General features: G+C 40.7%; 1 protein-coding gene and 1 non-coding gene across 2 annotated transcripts in view; one reads left to right on the forward strand and one right to left on the reverse strand.

Annotated features, from left to right (window-relative positions):
• fstl4 (follistatin-like 4) overlaps positions 1–23965 on the forward strand; it is a 169398-nt gene that overhangs the window by 134254 nt on the left and 11179 nt on the right. Inside the window, exons 6-12 of the mRNA XM_061086451.1 lie at positions 8387–8553; positions 12531–12651; positions 15628–15789; positions 18908–19042; positions 20118–20144; positions 21521–21639; positions 23344–23493. Of these exons, the coding sequence (XP_060942434.1) occupies positions 8387–8553; positions 12531–12651; positions 15628–15789; positions 18908–19042; positions 20118–20144; positions 21521–21639; positions 23344–23493 (881 nt within the window). The remainder of the gene's footprint in view (positions 1–8386; positions 8554–12530; positions 12652–15627; positions 15790–18907; positions 19043–20117; positions 20145–21520; positions 21640–23343; positions 23494–23965) is intronic.
• Positions 5840–5911, reverse strand: trnaq-uug (transfer RNA glutamine (anticodon UUG)). The gene has a single exon. It is a non-coding gene; the product is annotated as a tRNA-Gln (tRNA).

Raw genomic sequence — 23965 nt, forward strand, 5'->3', positions numbered from 1 at the left:
TGTCATGAGGTGAGGTGGCACATTTTTAAAGAGACATTGTTTTTTTCTGAGGATAAATCAGTTGTTTTAAATATAAAAAATAAAAACTGTGTAAACTGAGCTTTTTTAGTATGGATATGTTTTTGGTATCAGCCTGAAAATCGGTTGATGGAATTTGCTTAAGATAAAAGTTAATGAGGAAGTTTTTTCTTTCCACAGTCGCCAAAGTGCTTCTTCATCGTGGGAACTGTTGGGTTTCTCTTTTTGAAGGTCGCGACCTTCTACGTGCAGTGCCTCGAGATAATGGTTATTACGATTTGCTGCTTTACAAATATAATTTAATTATATTGAGCAAGAATTTGTCATGCAGCAAAGATTTTTATAGCTACCATTTCAATATATATGATTATGTGTGAAATCTTGCATATCACGGGCAGAACTATTTAATAGGATTTGTTTTTAGCTTGACGTACTACCTTGATTTTTCACTAATTATGTTAATTGAAATGGGTAAATACTGACATTCTGCATCTGCGACAACAGTGGCTTGAGGTTATGTAATCCTATGTCCTGAAATGACTTGAAATATTGTAAAAACATTCTCAAACATTATATCTCAAGTCTGCCTTTCATGGATTTTCTTCCTATTTTGACCAGTTGTCTCTTGGACACAAAGATTAGTGGATTGGATTTCAGTGGTCTAAGGTAGAATGTCACTGTGACCTCATATGAATCTGGAAAATCAAAAATGTATTCTGAAAACCACAGGGAAGTGATTCTGTTTATCAACACAGTTTCTTAATGTAATCTCAAAAACTGTGCTAATATGAATCACAATACTGTCAATATTGACACAGTGTAGAATCACACGCTGTTTACCTTGATACTGTCATATAGGGCAATACAACAACAAGTCCCGTCCCAAACCAAGTGGCAGGAAGTGGAAGTTTTCACTTTATTATAAAGCATCCAACCAGCTTATACACATTATAGATAGAAACCAGAAGATATTTACTTAAATAAAGAAACATGCCACCAAAGAAACTGGGGGGTGAGTTGTCCATAGGCTCAGGCCAACTGAGCAATGAATGCAGTCTGCCACTGCGCCGCCTACAATGTTACTTATACAGCTTATTAATAGTGCTGTGTTTAATGTGCTGATACAAAACCATGGTTACCAGTAGGTTCAACAGTATCTGTTTTCTAAGGAGAGAGGGAAGTTTGTCCTTAAACTATATATATATATTACATCCTACATATTAATGAAGGGTGCTTCACCCGACAAACAGAGGGTACACTACACTCTGTGACCGACAGTGCAGACAGTGAGAAAGGCTCTACATGTCACAGTGTCCTTGAGAAAGTAAATCCCCAAATAACTTTCCATGGGCAGGCCAGTGTCTTGTATAGCATCCACACTGCTGTGAGTGTGTTTGTGTGTGTGTCCGTGCGTGCATGTGCGTGTGTGTGTAAACTTGAGTTGTTTCATGATACATTCATGGCAGACAAACTATTAAACAGAACTTTAATAATTTATTTAAATGGGTGTTTATATAGTACCTCCATCTTAATCTATATTTTACACATAAAAATATACATGATCACCCCTAGAATGTGTGCGCTCACTTTAAAGCACAAACCTAGATGCTTGCACCATGCACCAGCTCATGGTAATTCATGTCATCTGTATGATTTCAAAACTTTTTCACAATAAAAGAATAGACCAGCATGTGTGCATGTGATTGGAGGTGCTGAGCAACCTGTCTTTACGCCTGATGCATGTTATTATTGCGCTGGGTCGCTTGGTGGTTGAAGATTGCCTGTTGTCACCAGCATGGTGTTGATTTCAATCCTGAAGTAAGCTCAGTAGTTTGGCAGCTTTGCAGGAAACATATAGGACGAGCTGAGGCTGGCAAATCAAACCTTCCTGTTACAGCAGCTGCTTTTCACTTAGTGGTGAGCTTAACCATTAATGCCTGAACCTTAATTTACCAACTGAAGCCGAACCAGAATCTTTCATCCATGAGATTTTAATATGAACAATCTTATCCTGTATTCACATACATGACACATCACAAGATTGACACACGACCCACCATTCAAGGCACTTATTCAGTGTGACACAGGAGAGACTGAGAGCACTGTGGATTTCTAATGAGGGTTGTGTGAGGTGTCACTGTCACCAGCTCAGAGCAGTGAAGACTTCATCCATCAGGGGAGCATGTATTTGAACAGCGTGTCACTCTTGTGACGTGTTTGTTCATCCTCTCAAGTGTTGTAAGAGGCTCAAACTACAAACTATCTAGAGATATGAGACATTCTTCAGCAATTTTATATGCTTTAGACTTAGTTATGTTTTTCCAATGTAAACAATACATAAAAGTTGGACTGAACAATGACTTATAACTTCAAATTGTTAATCAAGGATAAATATTTCACATATCGTTACAAAAAGCATTTTGTGAAGTAAAGCATGCGTTTCATCGCAATATCTGTCAAACGTAATCACAAAAAGATTTTATTTGCATATGGCCCAGCCCTACTTCAGTGGTGTCAGCTGGTGGGCGAGTCGAGAGAGAGAGTGTTATCTGAGGACAGCCGAGGAAGAGATCTTTCACAAGATGCTTTGTGACATCCAAAGTGCTGCTTTGCCCTGTGGGACTGGCTTATAAAGAGATTTCTGTTCTCTCCCTAAACATATATCAGCCACATTTAGTCATGTGTCTGACTTTATCACACATGCACTGACTTCAGAGGGACAAAGATCTAAGAGGAGACATGAAATATTTAGTTAAAAGCTGTGAGGCTTACTTGATCTTTTTATATCAAATTATTGTCGGAATTATATATATTAATTATTTTTCATGGTTATAAAAGTATTTTATGAATTCCAAAATCGCAAATGTATGTGGCTCAGGAGCTAAAGCAGGGGGCGCATTAACCAGTCTGAATGCCAAAGTGTCCTTGGGCAAGACACTGCACCTTATATTGACCCTGTGGACTGTTCCATCAGAGTGTGAAGGATGTGTGATGGAAGTGCTGGATGAAAGAGTGTGAACCGATGAATGTGACTTGTGGTGTAAAGCATCCAAGGCTGTAAAGCACCAGGCTTCATCTAACATCAGCAATGTTATATTTTAGTGACACATAAAACAAATAATTTGAATAATATTCACACTGAGATAAGTTTAAGTGTTTGGATATGATTTGAATGAAGTTTAATTTTGGAGAAAAGCACGCTGGACATTCCGGACATGCAGCAGAACACAGGAGCCACCCTGAACTCTCCTGCTCTCCTGACATTCTCCAGAGGTGCAACATGTGAGAAGGCAACATATCGATGTCACAGGATTCACTGAGCGAGTGGGCACTTTGAGGACGTTTCTAACATACCACAGACACGAGTGTGGAATGAAATAGTGGTGCCATAAATATAGAAGACACTGAAAAAGATGAAAGTCATGTTTGCTAATGAGGGCAAACATGCTGTGCTACCCCTCACACGAACACCCGAGAGAGAGTCCGGAACCAATCGTGTGCACGTGCCTGAAAGTGGCTGAAGATGTCTCACTCTGTTGGAATAGTTGGAGTGGTGGTTCCTTCTGTCATAAACTATCTTTGACATTTACACACAGTGATGTCCAGAAAGCCCACAAACTGACCACATGTGTAATTTAGGCCGGATATCAAGTAAATAAGCAATGAACCAGCAGTTTTTTTTTAACTTTATTTCTTGATCTCTTATCAATGATTTCAGCATGAGAGCTTAGTAAACCTGTATAATCTGTATAGAGTAGATATTGCAATATGCCAATTCAATAGCCATCTTTCAACTCGAAGGGATTAATCAATAAACCTGTGCTCACTGGGAGCCCGCCAGTTGTTTTCTCACCTCCCAGCGTCGCTCACATGACTCCTCACATCCCACTCCTTCACCTGTAACCCTTTTTCCATCAGCCCCTCTCTCCCTCGCTCCACCCCCTCACCTCCTCTCTATCTCTCGTCTAAGTCCAAATGTCATGTCATGGCCTGTAGAAAGTCACGGTGTTCCGCTCCTCGGCTTTGTGGTTTGATGTCTTACTCCAGCTCACGAGAGGCTGGTCTCATAAAAGTGGAAAGGGACAACTCTCTGAGCCGCAGTCTTGAGCTCAGCACATTAGTTATTCCCTGGGAGATCATCTACGTGCTCTGAATCAAATTTGTATCTCCTCTTGTCTCACACGCACACACACACTTCTACTTCTCCTCTTATGCCCCTGTGGGTTTTTCTTTCATTTGCTCATCCTCTCTTACATACATGTAAGTTTTCTTCGTCCTTGCACACTATATATTTCTGCCGTTTAAGTCCCCTCCTCATCTCTGTCTTCTAACTTCCGTCTTCCTTGCTTCATTTCCTCCTTCTCCTTTCTCTCCCTCTCTTCCTCTCCTTACTCAGGCTGTATTGTACGCCCCCTCCGGAGCAGGATACAGGAAACCTCCCCATCAGCCCCCGTCCATAGCTCAGTTAGTGCCGGGCTGATCGATCAGTGGAGCTCCTGAGTTCCCCCGAAGTCAATTACTAACTTACACATTGGAGCTATTTTTGGAGGGGGGCGGGGGGGGGGGCGCTGTAGGAATCATTAACTAGATAATGTCATGACAACCTTCCCCAGTCAGCCAGGGCAGAGCAGGTGCTGCCTGTGGATATGCAATTTGTCCAGGGTCATCTGAGAATGGGAGAGAACATTGGGGCAGATATTTGGAGATATTTTTTATGGAGCTGCTCTTAAAGTGGAAACAGTCTTTTATGAGGTAAACATATTAGTGCTGCCGATAAAACACACACCACCCCGTGACTTCAGTTTAAAGTGTTTCCATGGCACCAAGTAATAAAACTGTCATCGAATACTTGATCCACCTATTCAGTAGCTTTAATGCTTCTTTATCATCGGTGAATGTAGAGCACAAGTGAACGGGAGCTTCACTTCAAATCTGTCAACACCAACATTAAAAATAATGAACCATCCAACAGAGATTTAGGGGGCAGAACTTATCATTATGACATGTGTCGGCATCTTAAATCCCCTGGACAGGAGGAGAGTCAGATAAAATCCCAAATTTCTGATGGATGGTCTCTGTGTTCATATTCTAAATGCTACTATACTACTAGGCTACTACTACAACTACTGCTATATGTACACTTTTATTTATCCAGTTGGTATTTTAAAAACGTTTTGTTGTTGGTACCAAAGTTGAAGTATTTCACATAAGGTAGATAACCCACATATCTTAGCTTGAGAGCTAAGGTAAGAGACAACAGCTTGAGTTTCTTTACCTGCCTCAGCTGTGGAGAGACAAACACACACTCAGTTGCCTCACACACACTCAGCCAAACCAGCTGAGGAATTAGTGCTGGTGTTCCATAATGTGAGATGGTGCTGAGCAGTCTATTCAAGTTCAGGCCTGGATTTCTGCTGCTATTGTGCAATACTTTGATTCTCAAATATGTGGATTCTTCATGTTTTTAAGGTTTTATCACTGATGTATTTTCTCTGTATTATCTGTGTTTATGTTTATCTTTACATTCTGTCAGCACTTTGGACAACTGTGGCATGACTTTGACTTGAGTTGGATAAATTGACCCGAGTCCTTCAACAGACCTGTATTCAAAAATCCTGTATTAAAGATACTCATAGTTACACATTATATACTCAGTTCTTTAATCACAGATAAACCTTCACCACAAGTGGCTACATATTTAATAAATAACTTGCGGTGTTGCCTCTGTTTAAAGGTCGAGTTGAGTTCAGGTTAACGTTATTATGTTTACGTATTAAGTAAGTAAGTCCCAAAATTGGGAAATCTGAAAACATTTACTATCAGGTTCCACCGAGATTTGGACTCGGATCACTGGATTCAAAGTCCAGAGTGCTAACCATTACACCATGGAACCACAATTTAATCAGCTCAACAGCTGTAAATTAAAGATCCATGTAGACAACAAGTACATTTTAACCCTTTATGCCCAAAAACAAGTCTCCTAGACCCAGTTTTTCTAGGAAAGTGTCATCAACAACCACATGCCTGTTATTCAGTGTGTGAATATATTAAGGATTTTCATCTTGTCTTAGTCTCCAAAATATAATCTCAGTGGGATGAGTTTAATTGTCTTCAGGATTCATTTCATATGTCAGGATTCATTTTACAACCGGTCCATCATTCACAAAGGTGTGTTTTTACATGATGCCATTTATGTTAAACATTAAAAATGAAAACTTACGCATCAACAGAAAATCAGAAAGTTCTGCAACTGACCTCACATGAGTTAAATGTTAAATATATATATTAAATATATATATAAATACGGAGTTGGAGCTGATGGCATATTGGATTGGGTTTGTAGACAGTGGTGTTAGAGCCTCACATTGGGTGCTTTGAGCTGAAGGTTATCTTTGTACTGCTGTCAGTGCTGCTTCACCGCAAAGTAAAATGAATGTATTCATTCCAAAACCAGATAAGCCAAATGCTATCTGAGAAGGACCAGTTAATTTTATTGAAAGCCACTCTTGAGTCAGCCATCAAAAACTGTTTGGTAAACAGAACTTTTAGGGATGAGTCATAGCTTTAATGGATTCACCTGAACTTGGAAGAGACAGTCCTCAGCAACAGATTTTAAAAATCTCCTCCACGGTAGAAGAATCGATACGAAGCCAAACTCGATGTCCATCCCGGCCGTCCTCTCCTCCGTGAATACAGCACGCACGGTATTAAAGTCAATGTGAGCACGAGTCTAGTTGAAATTCTCAGTACCCTCCCGTGGAACCGCCCCTCCAAGCCATCAACGCACTTCATCCCTCACTTGTCCACGTGTCCAAATCATTGCTCTGCTGAATTATAACTCTGTTGGACCTGGCAGTGAACTGTACCCAGGGCGTTCTGAAGTATCACTGACAGACCTTGCTGTCTGCACGGATACATCTGTCACCTGGAGAGCTATACGTGAAACAGACAGCAAATATCCAGGGGTCGTTTACATTTATGTTCCCCACAAACATATCAAAGTCCGTTAGCCATCGACTTGAAGTCGGTTCGGACAGTTGATATATTTTCCTCCAGTGATACTGACTTCTTCACTGCAGGTCCTAAAAGTCACTATTTGTGTTTGGATCTTTGAGTTTCACACAGATTTATGTGGCACCGTGGGTTAAGAAAAGATTTGATAGAGCTGCCGAGAGGGAACACAAGTCAGGAAACTTCCAAAAGTTTCTCAAAGCAAACTTGGCCGCAATAAATAAAGGTAAATAAACAAGAGCTGCATCAAACATATATCAACACTGTGAGAGCAGTTTATCCTGGGACAACTCTGCAACTTTATTTGTGAGCTAAGAGCGGTTCCCTGTCAGAGGAATGTCTTGCTTTATAGAAGTTCACCTTTGGCTGTTTGTCAAAGGAGGTGAAAGAAATAAAAATGTATGCTTTGGACGTACAATGATAAAATCTGACAGGAATACGGCAACTAGTTATTATGCTTTTCAGACCTGAAAGTCCAAACCAAGGTGCAGGCTGAGGTTGAGATCTTTTTGTGTGCATGTGTGTTTTTTGTGTGTGTGTGTGTACGTGATTTACTCCGTGTTACGTTTAATTGGCTCCATTAAGACTCGACAAAAATGCAACAGCTGTTAATACACTACACTAAATAGAAGATACTGTTAAATGTTCTTCAGCTACTAAATCGAAGTGTTTCTCTTATCGTTGCCTGTTCTTTGAAAATCATTCGGTCTTGATGAGTAGTTTTCAAAATAATTTGTAAAGTGTGTAAACAGAAGATGAAAAGAGAAATGTGAGTAAAAAAATTCATGACATTGATTTAATAGTAAGAACACGTGGTACACACACAGCTCACTCTGCTAAAAACACTGCTTTAACATTGTTATCATAATAGTCTCAAAGTCCGTTTGAACACACAATGAAAGGAGAGGCTCGGTGGATGAAATATCCAACTGTTTCAGATTTTCACTGATACTGTGACTCTGTGGATTTGATGCTTGGCCACACAGCTTGGCGACCGGTACTATTTATGGCTGTGAGCGGAACGGCTGAAGGATAATTCTTAATTTGCCGTAAAGGTGAATTGAATTGTATGGCCATTTCAATGAACATAAATCCAGCTTAATGAGAGGGATGATATTTGGCGAGCTATGTGTCCTCCGACATGTGGTCTTTTTCATGCAGGACATCCTTCACTCCCAGGACAGCTGTTTTTCCTCTGCGGTCCACTAACTATAAGATAGATGTTCAGAAATGAATTCATTCTGGCTACAGCTCCACGGCACCAGCCCACTCAGTCTGATTTGTGATTTTCCTTTTTTTGTCCTTCTTCTCCTCTTTTGTCATCTCTTCTTCCAAACGTCTTCCCTCATCCTAACAGAGGTCATCCAGCTGAGCCTGGCAGAGGACCAGCACATCAGCGTCTCCACGGTGACAGTGGGCCTCAGTGCCGTCCTCACCTGTGCCATCCAGGGGACACTGCGTCCACCCATCATCTGGAAGAGGAACGGCATCATACTGAACTTCTTGGACCTGGAGGACATCAATGTGAGTGCAAGTACTTTTCTTCTTGTGGCCGTGATTGTTGAGGTTGGTGATGATAATGGTTCTTGAGTTGATGGGCAACAAAATACGTCCCAAACAAATGGATTAGATAATGGTTGATAAGCCAGTGAATGATTATCTACCAATTTCAAGCAAGCATTTACTAAGAATGTGCTTTGTTTTGTTCATATTGATTATATCTGAAGGTTTTCTTAGTCCTCGTCCTCCTGGTCAGGACAACTTAACTGCCTACAATTTTTTAAATATTTTTCTGGACACAAGGGGGCAGTGGAAACAGTTGCTTAAACAGATATCAGCTCAACCCCCCCATTGACGTTTGTTTTTGTGTTTTCTTGATGAAAAGTAAATCCAGTATTTACTCTCTTCTTTTCTTTCAGTTCCATGTAACTCCTGAGACAAAATGTGATTCTTTTGCGACTGGATGTTCATCTCAGTGTCGGTTTAGTGTATTTGTTGCGGAGCGGAGCAGGTTTGTCAGAGCTGGTTTCCAACAATGGCTCTTTGCTGCTGCTGGAAATGAGAATAAGGAAATCGATGTGACGGGACCATATAGTTGATTCGCTCTAGAACTACGGCAAAGAGACAAATCTAAACATCACATTGAGCAACAGATAATAGAGTCAATGTAACAGTAAAACAAATTTATTAACATTCAAATGAGGGAACATGCTGTGTGGTTGTGTTTTTTTCAAAGATATTTCTTTCGAGAAATTTAATTGGACGATCCGATTAATATTTAAAACCTTAAACATTAAACATCTTAAGAGCTCATTGAGTGTGCTGTTTAACTTCTGAGGACATTATTTGCACATTGCAGATGCAGTAATTATAAAATGCTTATAGGTTTGGAGATTGTTATCTTCGTTAGTGAGGAAAGGTGACGGAAAAAATTATTTGAGGAAGTAAACTGAACAGAAATAAATTCCCTCGCCGCCGTAGCTCTTTCCCATAAAACAGTACAACTATATCTCAGCCGGTACTTAATGATGTGTGTGACCACATTCCTGTTTAGACTCATCTGCACAGGTGACAGCACAGTGCCGGCCTCGCTTTGCGCACCACCCCATCACAATTCACTAATTGCCTGTTAATGAGCAACCTTGTTGGTCTGCTGCGATGATGAGCCGATAAACAATGTCAAGTGTTAAGGTGGAGACTGGAGGAGAGGTAATGGCACCAGAGGTCCTCCGGGCTCCTGACCGTACATAATGAATTTCCACAGAGCGCAGTGATCCGTGCGGAGGAGGGAGAGTGGAACCCCGGCTGTGTTTGACTTTCTTTTTGCATCGATTCAGGTCAAAGATGAAACAAAAGAAATCCCTAAACGGGTAGCGCCCCGGCAGCCGAACAGTTTCAGTGCACGCCATGTTTCCTTCTGAAATGTTTCCTGTCGCCATCTTCACTGTCAACTTTCAAATAGATTCAAAAATGAAAGATAGAACCCAAAGTCATTTGTTAAGTAGGGATCTATACCAGAGAAAATATAGTCTATGAGATTTCCCCCCCACCTTTGTCGACGCATATCAGCAAACATAAGAAAACACAATATGTCTGTGAAAGGCTCAAATCGGTCAAGCTCTTGAGAAATAATATATGTTAAGGACGTGCCAGGTTCTAATGGTGAGGACAAACGTTTGTGACAGTTTCCTCTTGTCATTTTAATTGGCTTCCTGGCTAAATAAAGGTTAAAAAAGCCATTAAAGAATAATAATGTAGACATTTAACTAAATAAAAAATCAATAAACAAGTGCTTGGATTTATGTTTCATAATCTTGGAGTGCCTGTTTCATTTTAGAGATGTGTTTATCAACATGCAAGAGTCTATTAAGAATTTGTCTTTAAGAATAAGTTGCGCGTTAATATGATGCATTTGAACACTGTGCTGCGCTCCTTGAAATAGATTCATTCCATTAAAATCTACATTCCCATTATGAATTCATGAAACCTTTTCTGTTCAAAAAGTAAAACTGGGACTTGTTATCCTCTTTTGAAAAGAAACAATAGCAAAGCAATCTTGCGACTGTATTACACCAACCAAAATGAAATGAATAATGTATTTATTCTATTAAAAACGGTTATTACACTGCTGCTTTTATTTGCATGTGCGTTGCAGCCATTTGGGAAACAACATGAATGTGGTGCTTAACTATATGATAGCTTTATTGCATCAGTACCGCTGTGAATTATGAAAACGCAGCGATGATTACAGTCGCAGTACAGATCAAAAGAGACAGTAATGGAGCTGTGCATTGTGTTGTTTTGAATGTGGCCGATTCCATCTTCCTGTATTCTTCCTCCGCTGCTCCTTCCATCAGAGACGCATCTCATTTTCATTTTCTGTTTGGCTGTGTACCATGAGCGCATTACGCCAACTGAAAAGGTTAACAACTATTCCCATTACGTTACGAGAAGCTTTCAAAGCCCAAATCTGCAATTTAAATGTACATCTTCTCAGTCATGTAAGACACCAGCCAGCAGAGACAGTGCAGCTTCAGGGATCAAAGTGAAAGAAAACGGCCTGAATACTAAAACCTGAATCAGAAATGGCCATGTTGACTCTGAGTCATCGCTTTAGGTTTGAACAACATTAAACACTCATGGTTACTCATTCCAAAATACAAATTACAGAGAAACATGAGTCATTGCTTCTGTGCTACAGTTACATGCAGCTGCTGAGCAACCAGGCTGGCACCAACACTTCTGAGACTAATCTCTTAATGCTTTGGATGTCATTTGTGTTTTTGAAACATTTGCATGCAGTTAAAAGTTGTAGCTGACCAAACTTCTTTGAATAAGACAATAAGGTTACAATTGTAAGCATTAAAATTAACCAACTTTTATAGTAGAGTCCATATGAAACAACATTTAAATTCACTTGATACAGATTTGAATTTATGATTATTTAGATCTGCACCATATTGCACAAACTCATAAATATCACTCCCCTAAATATCCCTGATGTTTTTTTTCTGAGAAATCTGAAATCAAATTCCTCGATTTCCCCCCCTGTCAAAACTTAACAGGTTGTTTCCTGAACCATAATGCATCCCTCCACCAAGTGTCATGGTAATCCGTCAAGTTGTTTTTACGTAACCCTTCCAACAAACACAGACAGAAACATAAAAACATTTTTCCACAGGAACCACAACATGAAGTTAAGGTTTTAAACTAAAACATATCAGGAATCTACCAGATACATTACAGTCATACTGTTTAACCCAAATGGCCCATTCAGTTTAATCGCCCTCGCTGGTGTACTTGTATCCCTCCACCTTTATTCTAAATTCTGAACTTTAAAGGTTTCCCCAAAACTCCCCTGTCTGTCATATAAGTATTTCAAATGGTTCATGTCGTAAAGCAACCGTCTGTCAGGTCACATTCGTTTCCAGAGGCCTCGGAGAGAAAACAACCGCTGGTGGTTTTCTACGGCACGACCGAGCAGCGTCGGGACATCTGCTCTGCCTCTTGATGGGACAGCAAACTATTTAATGCCTTAATCCACCCTAAGCTGTGGCCGGAAACCCCTGGTGACTGGCGCGTGCTGCACCAACAACAACCGGCTCCATTCATCAACCTAATGGGCTTTATATTTTTAACCCTTGCCATTTATCAGGCTGAGGCAGTGTGATGAGGGGGGGGGGGGGATAAAATTCCCCATCGTCTGCTGCGGCTCAACGGGGAAACCGTTGATTCATGGTCTCTCTTCCTTTTCACATCACTCTTTTTCTTGCTTGTCTTTTCCCATCACTCCCTGCTGCTGTGGGCCTCCTCTCTCCTCGCCCTGCTCTCTCCACCCATCCCCATGTATTCTGTTCTCCCTCTCTCCCTGCGCCTCCTCTATTTTGTCCCACCTTCTCTCTTCCTCCCTCCCTCACTCCTCTTCCTTTCTCTTTCACCTCCACCGCCATCTCACAATATTCTACCTAATTGCCCCCTTCCCTCTCCTCCCTGTATTGCAGGACTTTGGGGACGACGGCTCCCTGTACATCACCAAGGTGACGACCATCCACATGGGAAACTACAGTTGCCATGCCTACGGCTATGAAGACGTCTATCAGACACATGTGCTGCAGGTGAATGGTCAGTAGAGGCTATTTCCTTCTTCAAATTGTGGGAGAAGTGTGGGCAAAATGCTTTCGATTCTGTTCCGCAGCGAGGGAATTTCTTACTGGCTGCTGAGGTTACTTTTATAGAACAGATAAATATCCAGTGACACTCAAATGGCCTTTGGTTACAAACAATTAAGACAACCTGCTCACCACTGAAATGTCAAGAAAACACAGGGATACCAAAGAAACTGCACGTGCAGAATCGTTACATGACGATTGGTCCCATCCTTCACAGCCCCTCGGCTCTTTCCGAGGGGCTGAAGTGCAACTCTTTGTGCCCCTTCCTCAGCTGAGATGCCTTCAAGGAATGGTTTGTTTTCCACTGCAGAGAAAGCACAGCGGCTCTCGGCATATGTAAATCCTAAGAGACAAAACAAAACATGGTGATCCTGCAGCTGGCACCTTTTAAGGCAAAAGGCTTCTGTCGTTTTTCAGTAGATTTGCCTCTGTGTTCCTTCAGCTTAAAGCAGTACATTTTAATTACTAGAGCAATGCCCTTTCTAAGCCTTCCTGTTTGGAATGGCCTGTTTTGTTTGGCCTGTGGTGATGCTGGTTGCAGCTTCTCTTTCTGAAACTGTTAAAAGTGACTTGTTGGAAGAGAGCTGGAGAATCAGGTGTCATTGCTGTTGGCAATATTTAATTAATATTGAATGTATCATTAGTCTAAATCACACAAAATCTGACTCTGCACTTCCATGGGCCCCCGATAAGATGAATGCTTGGTGAGATATGCGTCCCACATACAGACAGACTGGAATTCTTAGGACTGATAATTTTTGAACAGACATGATGATTTTAGTTCAATCATTGTTTCATCAGAGACTTGTATCTTGATTCTCAGTCTGACAAACCTTTTGGTGATTTAATGTGTCCTACTTTTTTATATTGATTTATTTAAATGCACATATTCTTTTCTTAAATCAATGTGATGCAATTGACATTTTATTTTTGTCGTAGTTTGTAATGACCAAGATCCTGGTGTTCTAACAAATACCAAAGAACACCAGGTTCAGGACCCTTCTCCAGGCCTTGTTCAGTTGAGGCATGCAGACCTTTTCCCTAATTGTTACACTCTGCTTTGGTGTCCTAAGAAGTTACATGTCAGAATGATTAGTTTCCCTACGTGTATAAAGCTGAAAAGTCCATTTTGCAGTTTGCAGATAATGGATAAAAGCAACTTAAGCTAAAATACATCGAAAATCCAGCAGAGACAAAACTCTTTCTGGCAGCCTGAACTTTTCAAAGCACTGTCTTGCACATAATTTTCATATTCATAAGGGCCCTCGTCTCCCCCACCTTACGTTTTTTTCATTGGCATCTCTTCAAAGAAAAATCTATGGAAGAATATTTTTTAAAGTTTTTTCCGTCTGCAACAACAAATCAAAGATACTGCCCTCTCTAATTTCTGCACATTACTCTCAGGGTGACAGATATGCAAAGGAGGGGAAGAGATTATTCCGCTGAGCCAATTTCAATTAAGCCAGACAATAGGTGTGATTGTCTCCTTTTTTCTGTGATGCTAATTGAAAAGAAATGCATCTGTATTTGAGACCTTGAGCTGAGGGAGGGAGAGGGAGTGATGGGAGGGGATTCGTGGAGATAGACTGGGGTCCTGGAGGGTGAGTTATCAGGAGAGCACAATTACCAAACGCTGGTGTCGGGGGATTCAAAGTATTTCAAGCAAGATAGCGAGAGGTGAGATAAGGTGGAATGAAGGGGAGCCAAGTGCCACATTAAACTAAGTGGGCGGCAGGCATACCACGTTGTATCCTGTTTACTGCAATGAGAGGGACCACAGTGCCGGGGCTTCAGTGTCGGTGACGTAGCCGGACTCGTAGTCTAGTGCTACATATGTGTTAACTTTAGAACATGATATCAATGTTCAAGAATGTCTCTGCAATGTCAAGTACAAAAAAAAAGAAGGGAGAGCTTCTGAAGAAAAGTCCAATGGGTGATAAGACAGAACATTCATGCAGAGAGTTACATTATATTATAGAGACATTCAGACGGACTGAGGCTACAGCGTAGATGTGAGGGGTTGTTCCTATGTCTGTGGAAGATGAGAAGAAGGGAAATTATTTGTTAATGTTTGTGGAAAATTGAAAAGTGTTGCTTTAAAAAATCGTTAATGCCCTCAAGGACTAACTGAGCTGAGCAGACATGCTGCACTTCATGTTTAGTATTACATATTTAGTTTTTAATTGCCATAGGTCCATTTTTTTAGTCCTGTTACTTTACAGTATTATATATTTTTCCCATACACCAGTGAAAGATGACTGCCTGCATTATTGGACTATAAAGTTTTCTATTGTGAATCTATATGTCTGAAATGCAAATTAAACTAGAATAAAGGGAAAATACCCAAATAGAGTACAAGTACATCGGAATTACAGTACAGTAAATACACATTCCACCACTAGTAAACATTCAAAATCAATACATTAAAGTTTAAATAGCAATAAGAGGGTGAAGGAGAGACTTTAAGAGAGAAAAACAAGCACATAGCAAATGCAAAGTGAATAATACATTAGGATTGAGGTGCAGGGTTGTACGTTCAGTAGAAGATGATTGAGGAGGAGGAAGCAGCCACACTTGTTACCTGTTCATGTAAACTATTACCTCATATTTCATTCCCCCATAAACTCTTCCACATTGATTTGTGGTCTTCTCCCTGGAGTCAGTAGTGAGTGGAGAAGCTCCCAACATCTCTCTCATGCAGGACTGGAGCCCTAGTAAAACAGCCCCAGAGCCTGTGGATTGTTGTTATGTGTGAATATATTACATGCAGGGGGAGATGGATCCCTCTCTGTGCACTGCACGTGTGGGTTTCTGTGCTTTATCCCCCCCAGGAATCACATTCTACCGTGAAACACTGTGTAATTATATTTTCCCTCGCCCCTGTCCCCTCTCCCTGTTTGTGTTGTTGTTGGTCTGTGTGTGCGTCCAGTCCCTCCAGTGATCCTGGTCTATCCCGAGACGCAGGCCCAGGAACCCGGCGTATCTGCCAGCCTCCACTGCCACGCCGACGGCATCCCAAATCCCAAACTCCTCTGGCTGAAGAACGGCATGGACTTGCAGCCAAGATCCAGCAAACAGCTTTCTCTCATAGGTGAGGCATTTTTTATTATTTGGGGATGTGCTGTCAGCATATTGTGCATTTTAAAAGATCTTGAGTGTCAACTCCATTTGGTGCAGTGATTTTAAATTGCTGTGTTACATAGCAACACCACTGCAGTATTCCAACACTGCACAAATCTCTATAAACCACCACAATGCATGTGGACAATAAAAACAGAGGCTGAAAATCAAGCTGGTGTTCTTTCATACTAAAATCTTTTTGTTTATTGGAAAGACAGTGGTGCTACTTGTCAGCGGTAATATTTGTTGCAATTTTGATTTAGCTTCACTCCACACTAAGGTGAAGAAACCAAGATTGCGGTCGCCCTCTTCAACTCTCTTCAATTTGCTCCTGCGGCAAAATAAACATACTTGTTTTTTAGACGAGATTGAAAAAGTAGATCACAAGCATGGAGGTAAAATGAGATATACTGTGTGTCTGGAGACGGTAGCTTCTTGTTCATAAGTGCTGTATTAAAGACACACTCTCGCTATCAGACAAAAAAGAGCAGAATGGAGCATGACTTTTCTCTTTATGGCCCAGTTCTCATTAAGAGAGAGTTTATTGGCTGTGTGTGGGTCATTACCTGTGGTAATAGCCCTCAGACACTCAAACAAGGGAGGTTCTGCAGGGTTCACCAACACATAAACACTGCGGTGGCTTCGGATTACAATTTGCGATTTAATTTGGGAGATGACAAGGGGCAGGAGTCTTACGTGTAGTGTTTTTATATTAATTTAAAAAGTTAATGAAAGCGAAAGTGATCAGGTGGAAAAGTGGATTAAATGATGTCGATAGTCGTCTTCATGTTGCCACAGTTCGTCAAACAACCGCAGCACAGATGGGGCGAGAGTCACTACTTCTTTCCCACATAATATATCCTATGTCCTTGTTTATCGTCTGCAGTGTTTATTATGTTGACCACACGCTGGCAGTTGATGGTGAGGAGCATTGATTACAAACCACAGTTGAACAGAGAAGAAATAAACTGCTTTGTGCTGCAGAGTTCAGGAGCTGTCCGTGGTGCTGAAACCACTCAGGCCCATTCCCTCTTTGCTTTGTGAATTATAGAGAACAACTCATCACAGCCACAGTCCAACTTAATGTGTGACTTTAAAAATCATTTTTCTTAACCCAGATGCATTTTCGGAAGAAAGCTCATCCCATCCCTAGTTAATCAAAGGGAAAGGATGGCTGTAAGCTGCATATGAGGCTGTTGAGGAAGCTAAATGTTTTCTTTTTAGGAGTACTCAAGAGTTCACAGGGGAATTATTCATCATAGCTGTCGTAAAAGCAGCAACGTTACACAAAGTGGTAATATTATATAATATTTCCTCTGATGTTAACAAAGTGTACTAGCACCGCGCTTACACAGCACAGGGCAAAGAGACCTAGATTCGATTATTTTGTATGGTCTCCAATGGGAAATTAATTTTGCTTAGGTCAGTATATGAGAAATAAGTCAGTGGAATATGAAAAAAATTCTCGGTATTATTACTAGTTAAATACAGTAGCACTTCGCTTCACACACTGTACATGATGTTGTGTAGTATTGTGGTATTTTGGTTTGTTTTAGTTGCTCTGATGGACAATGACGGACGTTCCCTCAGGTCTCATGAAAAGTGGATCAGTCCAGTCTGAGGGATGATAACATCACTCACTGGTCCTTTTCGTTCCTGGTTGTTTTTAAATTTTGAAGTGTTTCTCATCATCACATTTTACAGAGCAACATCATTTGGAGTTAATGTACATTTAATATGTACACTCCTCTTGGTTCTGATTTGATAATTTCATAATTAAAGACAAAACTCGCGCCCTGTCACGCTGAACTGCTACATGCCTGCAAAGAAGGATATAGAGAGTAATTTAATGAGCGGTTGATTCAGTGCTTTTCAATAAGAATTGATCTGAACACAATTATGAATTAGACGTAATTAAAGCGGTGCCTCATTCCACGAAGGCCTGCTTCAAGGCGGTTTTCACTTCAAAGCGTCACACATCTTTCCTCCGATAAAAGAGAATTATTATCAGAATCCAAAAGACATTTCACTAATGTGAAAAGCTTTGCGTCAACTCCTTTAATGTCTTGTTATTTCACGATAGAGTGGGCATAAATCAGAAGGTGGGAAATTATTTTCGGCGTAGAAATGAGCGAGTGTCGGCTTTATTACTGTTTGGTAGAGACATCATTCTGCAGGAAGACAAACACGGTACGGCGGTTTTTATTTAACAGATAGAAAATGGACATGAAGAAATAGGAGGTTTTGAGAGCAAAGTGTGGACGTTAGATGTTACACAAGTGCACTTGTTCTACAGATACTTACAGATATGTACAGAAAATGATGAAAACTGAAGCTTCCTTTAATGTCGTCGTACGACTCGATGTAAAAGCTCCACTCTGACCCACAACATCAATCCCACCGTGCTGCAAAGTGTGTGATGCTGTGGTGTATGTAGGGTTTCATAGTGTACAGTAAAGATCAGAGTGCAGCTGTACATCACAGGGCTGGATGCTACAGTTAACATCAGAGGGTTTGATTCTGACGGTGACTCCTGGGTCTGAACATCAACCGTCACCTCCGACTGATGTCACTGCTGCAACCCGAGGCAAACAATGCAGCATTGTGCAGTGTGTGGGACTTAACTAGACGTGTGTACTGAAAGACAAAAAGGCTGTTGGATGTAAGAAGTGCATGGGTTCTTTGATGACATGACTTTGCCTTATCATAGCTTTTTTATTTCATATGAAGAACATATTAGTAAATAGATGCTAATGTATACATGTTGGAATTATGAAGCAGCTTTATTATTCCTTTGAAACTATGTCTGTTCATTTGGCTTTATCTGTTTTTGGTCTCCGCCAACTCCCAAGGAATATATCTGGTTCATTTATATTGTTTTACTATTAAGTTTCTGCCAATAGACCCATTTCATCTAAAGCTTACACACTGGACCTTTTACATTTGTCTTGAGTCTGAAAATTAGCTTGTTGTTAGGCCTCGTCTTAATATTGTCTTGTCTTCATGGCATTGCTCGATGGAGATTTTGAATAAAGTGCTAACACTTGTTCCTTTTCTGTTTGTTTCTCTTTGTTTCACTCTTCTTTTAGCCAATGGTAGCGAACTCTTCATTGGCAGTGTTCGGTACGAGGACACTGGCGCCTACACGTGCATCGCCAAGAATGAAGTGGGAGTGGATGAGGATATCTCGTCTCTGTTTGTGGAAGACTCGGCCAAGAAGACCCGTAGGTCACATGCTGCTGAATTTAGCCTTTTCCTGTTATTATATAATGATTTAAAAGTTCAACACTTTAACTTAATAACATTTGAAGCAAACATAAACCTGTCAAGGAAGGAAATCTCCCTGGCATGGCTGCCTATATATAACATCATTATTGAGTAGTATAAAATGGATGTAAAGGTCATAAAGAAGTGATCTTTTAAAATAAAAAAAGTGAAGATTAACCTTTGCAGAGAAGCATAAGGGGAAAAACAGATTAACAGTTAAGTGTCAGTGCAACACATTTGCTGAAAACGTCCCCGAACAGCCTTGCATATTTTACACAAATGCAAAGATCAGAAGTAAACAGACCTTGGGTTACAGGAACAAAATCAAAATCGACAAACCCTCTGAAACTAGTTTAACTGCGACACTAGTCGTCTCTGCTATAGTTTATAGTTTAATGAATAGTTTAATTTATTTTAGTTTACCTAAACCATCAATCCTCAACCCCCCCCCCCCTCCCACCCCCAGGGGCATTACATCAAATTATACACACATCACTAAAGAGCAACTTGTTTTAGAAACCTTCTCATCCTTTATAAAAAAAACCACATCTGACAAGACAGATCCATAGAATTGTATTTATTTCTTGTCGTGTTGTCATAATGCTCAAGGATCCGTGGATGAGTCACTTGATTCCGGCTGTGTAAGAACCTTCACTCCAAATTATGCAGCGAATTCATTGACTTTTCACAATAAGGCCACATGTTATGTTTCATTGATATGTGGTCTTTCATTAGATTTCATCATGTTAGCAAGTTAACCTAGAAAGAGCTTATCAGGCCGGTTAAAATTAAAGAGAATAATCTGCCTTGACTTCTCCTCAGTAATTTTTCCTCTCAAATCCCTTGATTTAAGAGAAAATATGATCGTGTCAACAGCACTGAGGAATCGTTAGTAGCTGTTAAATACAATTTGTTTTGACAAGACACTAGAGAAATCAGCTCTTCTGTTTCTTGACAGAATTTTCATGTGTTCCTCTCTCTTCTTGTCCCCTTTTTTCCTTTCCACCGTGCGGCGGCCGCCCGATTCTGCAGTTGCAAACATTCTGTGGAGAGAAGAAGGTAATACATCACAGCTCTCAAACTGCCTTTGTGTTCTTGTGAATAACAAAATGTGGCGTGCATGTTTTGCGGCTCTCCGGCGCCTGCAGCTGGATATCTGCACTTTCCAAAATGTTTGCTGTATTGTCCAGAAGAATTGCAATGTTGTTTTCTCTCCAGCAAAATGTCTCCTCTGCTCTTGTTTTTCTCCCTCGCATGCCCAAGGTGTTTCATTCTCTCTGCTCATGCTCCGCTTTATCTGGATTTTCAGATCACCTGAGGAGGGGGGGGGGGCATACACAAGCAGTTTTATATACAGTATTTTGCAAATAATATCACAGAGTCAGTGCGGTGGCTAAGAGGAAAACATCTGTGGGTTTCAGCAGTACACAAATCCTTACCGTCTTTACAGTGTATGTATTATGAGCATTGGCCATCAGAACAGTTTTACCGATGCTAATTAAAATACACTAAGGTTTAGAATTTAGTACACATACACTCTGGTTTATATGCATATACATATCAGGTTTACCGCAGAAACTAAATAAGTCAGTGTGGTTTATAAAACAGTTTAAGAATTTTTGCATTATATATGAGCATACTGTATATATAAGTATTCAGAGTTGTGTGTGAGAAAGTGCCTCTTTTGTGTCTCTGCCTACATTTCTCAGCGTTTTGCTTTGCCTGCATTTATATTTTGTGTTCATATTCCTCCATGATGCTTACAGCCAGTGGCCGGAGGCGTAAAGTTTTTCGGTCGAACATGATATCTCAAGTCTTCCTTTAGGGAATTCCTTCAAATTTAAACCAGTTGTCTACTTGTTTAAAGTTTAACTGATTTCGATTCCAGTGGTCAGAGGTCAAAGTTCAGTGTTCAGTCAGTGGTTCACTTTGTTTCATCTGACAGCGCTTCAGTGCCAAAACAGTCTGACAAATCGATCACTTTAAAGTTTTGTGTTTACCTGCTCACGCTTATTATCTCCGTTCCTGTGACATATTCCCGAATATGCGGTAAATATTCTTCTGCTGGTCCAGCGTTACACTGTGATCCATGGTAACTCATCAGCAGCTGTTCACAGCGAGCAGATGAGACGTCTCCTCGTATGAGACAGTGCCTTTAATTTGATGCCTCTCCCTGCAGCTGTACGTTGTGGACATGTTGCTGACAGGACCCTTTGTTGGCATTGTCAAAATGGCAGGCAGACACACACTGCCTACCTGCACCAACATGACAGCATGCTACGAGTGTGAACGCCGTCAATTTCCTGCAGCAGGGAAATTGAAATGTCCAACTCCAATGTCACATAACAGGGGGTTTGTGTTTTTCTGATGTTTTTCATTTGTATTTGTTGCTTTGATAATAAATATATGTCCATGTGTTGTGTCTTGTAATCCAGGTCTGAGTGTGGGGAACATGTTCTACGTGTTTTCTGATGAAGGCATCACAGTTCTGCAGCCCAGTGAATGTGAGATACGAAGACACATGAAGCGCTCGGAGAGGATTGTTGCTACCTACGTGAGTGATTTTAAAGTCTTTTCTTTTTTTATCAAGACTTAATTTCACTAAGTAGATTTCAGGAAAGGCTGAGACGACTATCTTCAAATTTCAAATTACATTTCATGCAGTGGGATGGCACTTAGTGTGTTTTTACATTAACATGTACCATGTAGCCAGGTTCAACCTCTAAAAGCACCTTTTGCTTGTGAGTAATAGATCTTGATTAGCTTGATGTACCATGATCCAAACAGGCAGCACGGATCAGTAGGAGCTGCTGTGTTCCTCAAAGAGAAAACATAATGATCCATTAGTTCCAGTATTAAGGGGAAATTCCAAGTAAAATGGAGGTCGTTCTTCCTCCCTGAATGTGTCACAGTGAGGCTCCTCATCTCACTAATTATAATGTGTTCAATAGTGTCCATTAGTCAACAGTTCCCAGTGATAGACTGTATAAAGTCTATATCACACATCCAAAAGTTTTTAATCCACTAGAGAACATCCATCTCGGAGAGCAATGGGCTTTAGATGGCAAAAGTTGCTTGTTGCTCTGAGGGATTTGGGTTTTACAGGCGCCTGTAATTGTATTAGAGATCAATACAAACTCAATAAGTGTTGTGTGTTAGCCAGTTCCTGCTGTAAACAGCAGTTTCACCACGTTGGTGGAGGGTGGAGGGAGGAGGGAGGAGGTAGACACTCCTGAAACACACTCTATGAGGCTGCGCGCACGTGCATTAGTGATTATATACAGTGTACATAGTATGGAATGGGGGGGGGGGGTGCATAGATTTGTAGTCAGCAAACACAGCGGGCTTCTGGGCCTGTGGAGTTGAAATGTTACCTGAGTCAGCAGCAGAATGAGTTGCAAAATGTCACTTTAAAGAGGAATGTCTCATTTAATACAATGGTTTGAAAAGGGAAACAACAAACCGAGTAGCATCAACTGTAAACGTGTTATTTGAACGAAACATACACTGGTACAGACGTCACTATGCACATTGGTTGCAGCTGGGAAACAAGGTAGGGACTAATATTATATTGCAAAAAATTTGATTAGATCAAGGTTGGAAACTCATTTGGATCCTGCACTATTTCCATGCATCTTATTCTATGAAGGTGTTTCAGTCCATTTGTGTACTAATGCTTTTTCTTAGTCATTACGACGAAAGAAATAAACAAGATCTTTACATCACACATATTATTCTTAAGCATTTGGAATTGCCATGTAGATGAGAGATGTGTTATCGATTCATTTGCTTAACCTTGCCTGACCTAAACAAGAGTATTATTCCCTTTATAAATGTAAATCACAGTATAGTTTTTATTTAATAATCATATTAAGTGATTGTTAATGATTTCACTTTTTGTTTTTTATTAAGTAAAAAGTGGAATATCTGCTGGTTTTAGCTCCTCAGAGCTGAGAGGGTTCAGATTCCTCTCATTAATATCGTCCAACTTGTTTTCACACTATTCAATCACAGTTTCCTTTAAATAATTAACTTCCAGAGATTTTTTGTAAAATGATCATTATTTAATTCCAATGAAAGTAGGCAATGCACACTTTTGGAGTTCTGCCCAGCCCCAACCCTCAGTGATGGATGAGAGTGGAAAAAGCACCATACTGTTTATCTATGACACACGAGTAAATCCTGCCAACCTTCTCCTCCCTGTGTTGCTCCACTCCTCCTCCCATCATCCTCTCTGTTCTCTGTTGGTTCCTCGCAGGAGGAGATGTGCCCTAAAGGTGAAGGGGTGTCACCTCAGCACTGCGTGTGGTCCTCAGCAGTCAACGTCAGGGATAAGTACATCTACGTGACGCAGCCCCTCCAGAGCCGACTGCTGGTCGTCGATATCCAGGCACAGAAGGTGGTGCAGGTGGGTGGAGCAGCTTATCACTTCTGTCACTTCACAGTTTAAGAACGTCTCAGAAATTATTCATCTAGAAGTTTGTAGCTGACGGTTTAAAACTTTGGAACAAAGGTACCTCTTTCAGAAAGGTTCAGAGGACAAAGATTTTATTTTCCATTTAATGCTGGGTGTTTGGTGCTAGGTAAGCAGAGCAGGTTGCCTCCTCTCCCCAATCAAAGGTTGCTGGTTCAACCCCTAAACTCCTCCTGTGTCCTTGTGCCAGACATTGAACCCCAGTTCCCTCCCCGACGGTCCGGCCAGCACCTCAGTGGGTGAAGGCGAATGTGTGCGAATGACATAGAAAGTGAAAAGCACCTTGGATAAAAGTGTAATAAAAATGCAGTCCATTTATCATTTCATATTTTGTTAAACAGCCGCCACACGATCTTTGCATTGCGACCACAACTCGCCATCTCTCGCCTGTCAAGCTTTGGATTTC

This window comes from Limanda limanda, chromosome 14 (assembly GCF_963576545.1).
Source record: "Limanda limanda chromosome 14, fLimLim1.1, whole genome shotgun sequence".
Taxonomy (NCBI): Eukaryota; Metazoa; Chordata; class Actinopteri; order Pleuronectiformes; family Pleuronectidae; genus Limanda; species Limanda limanda.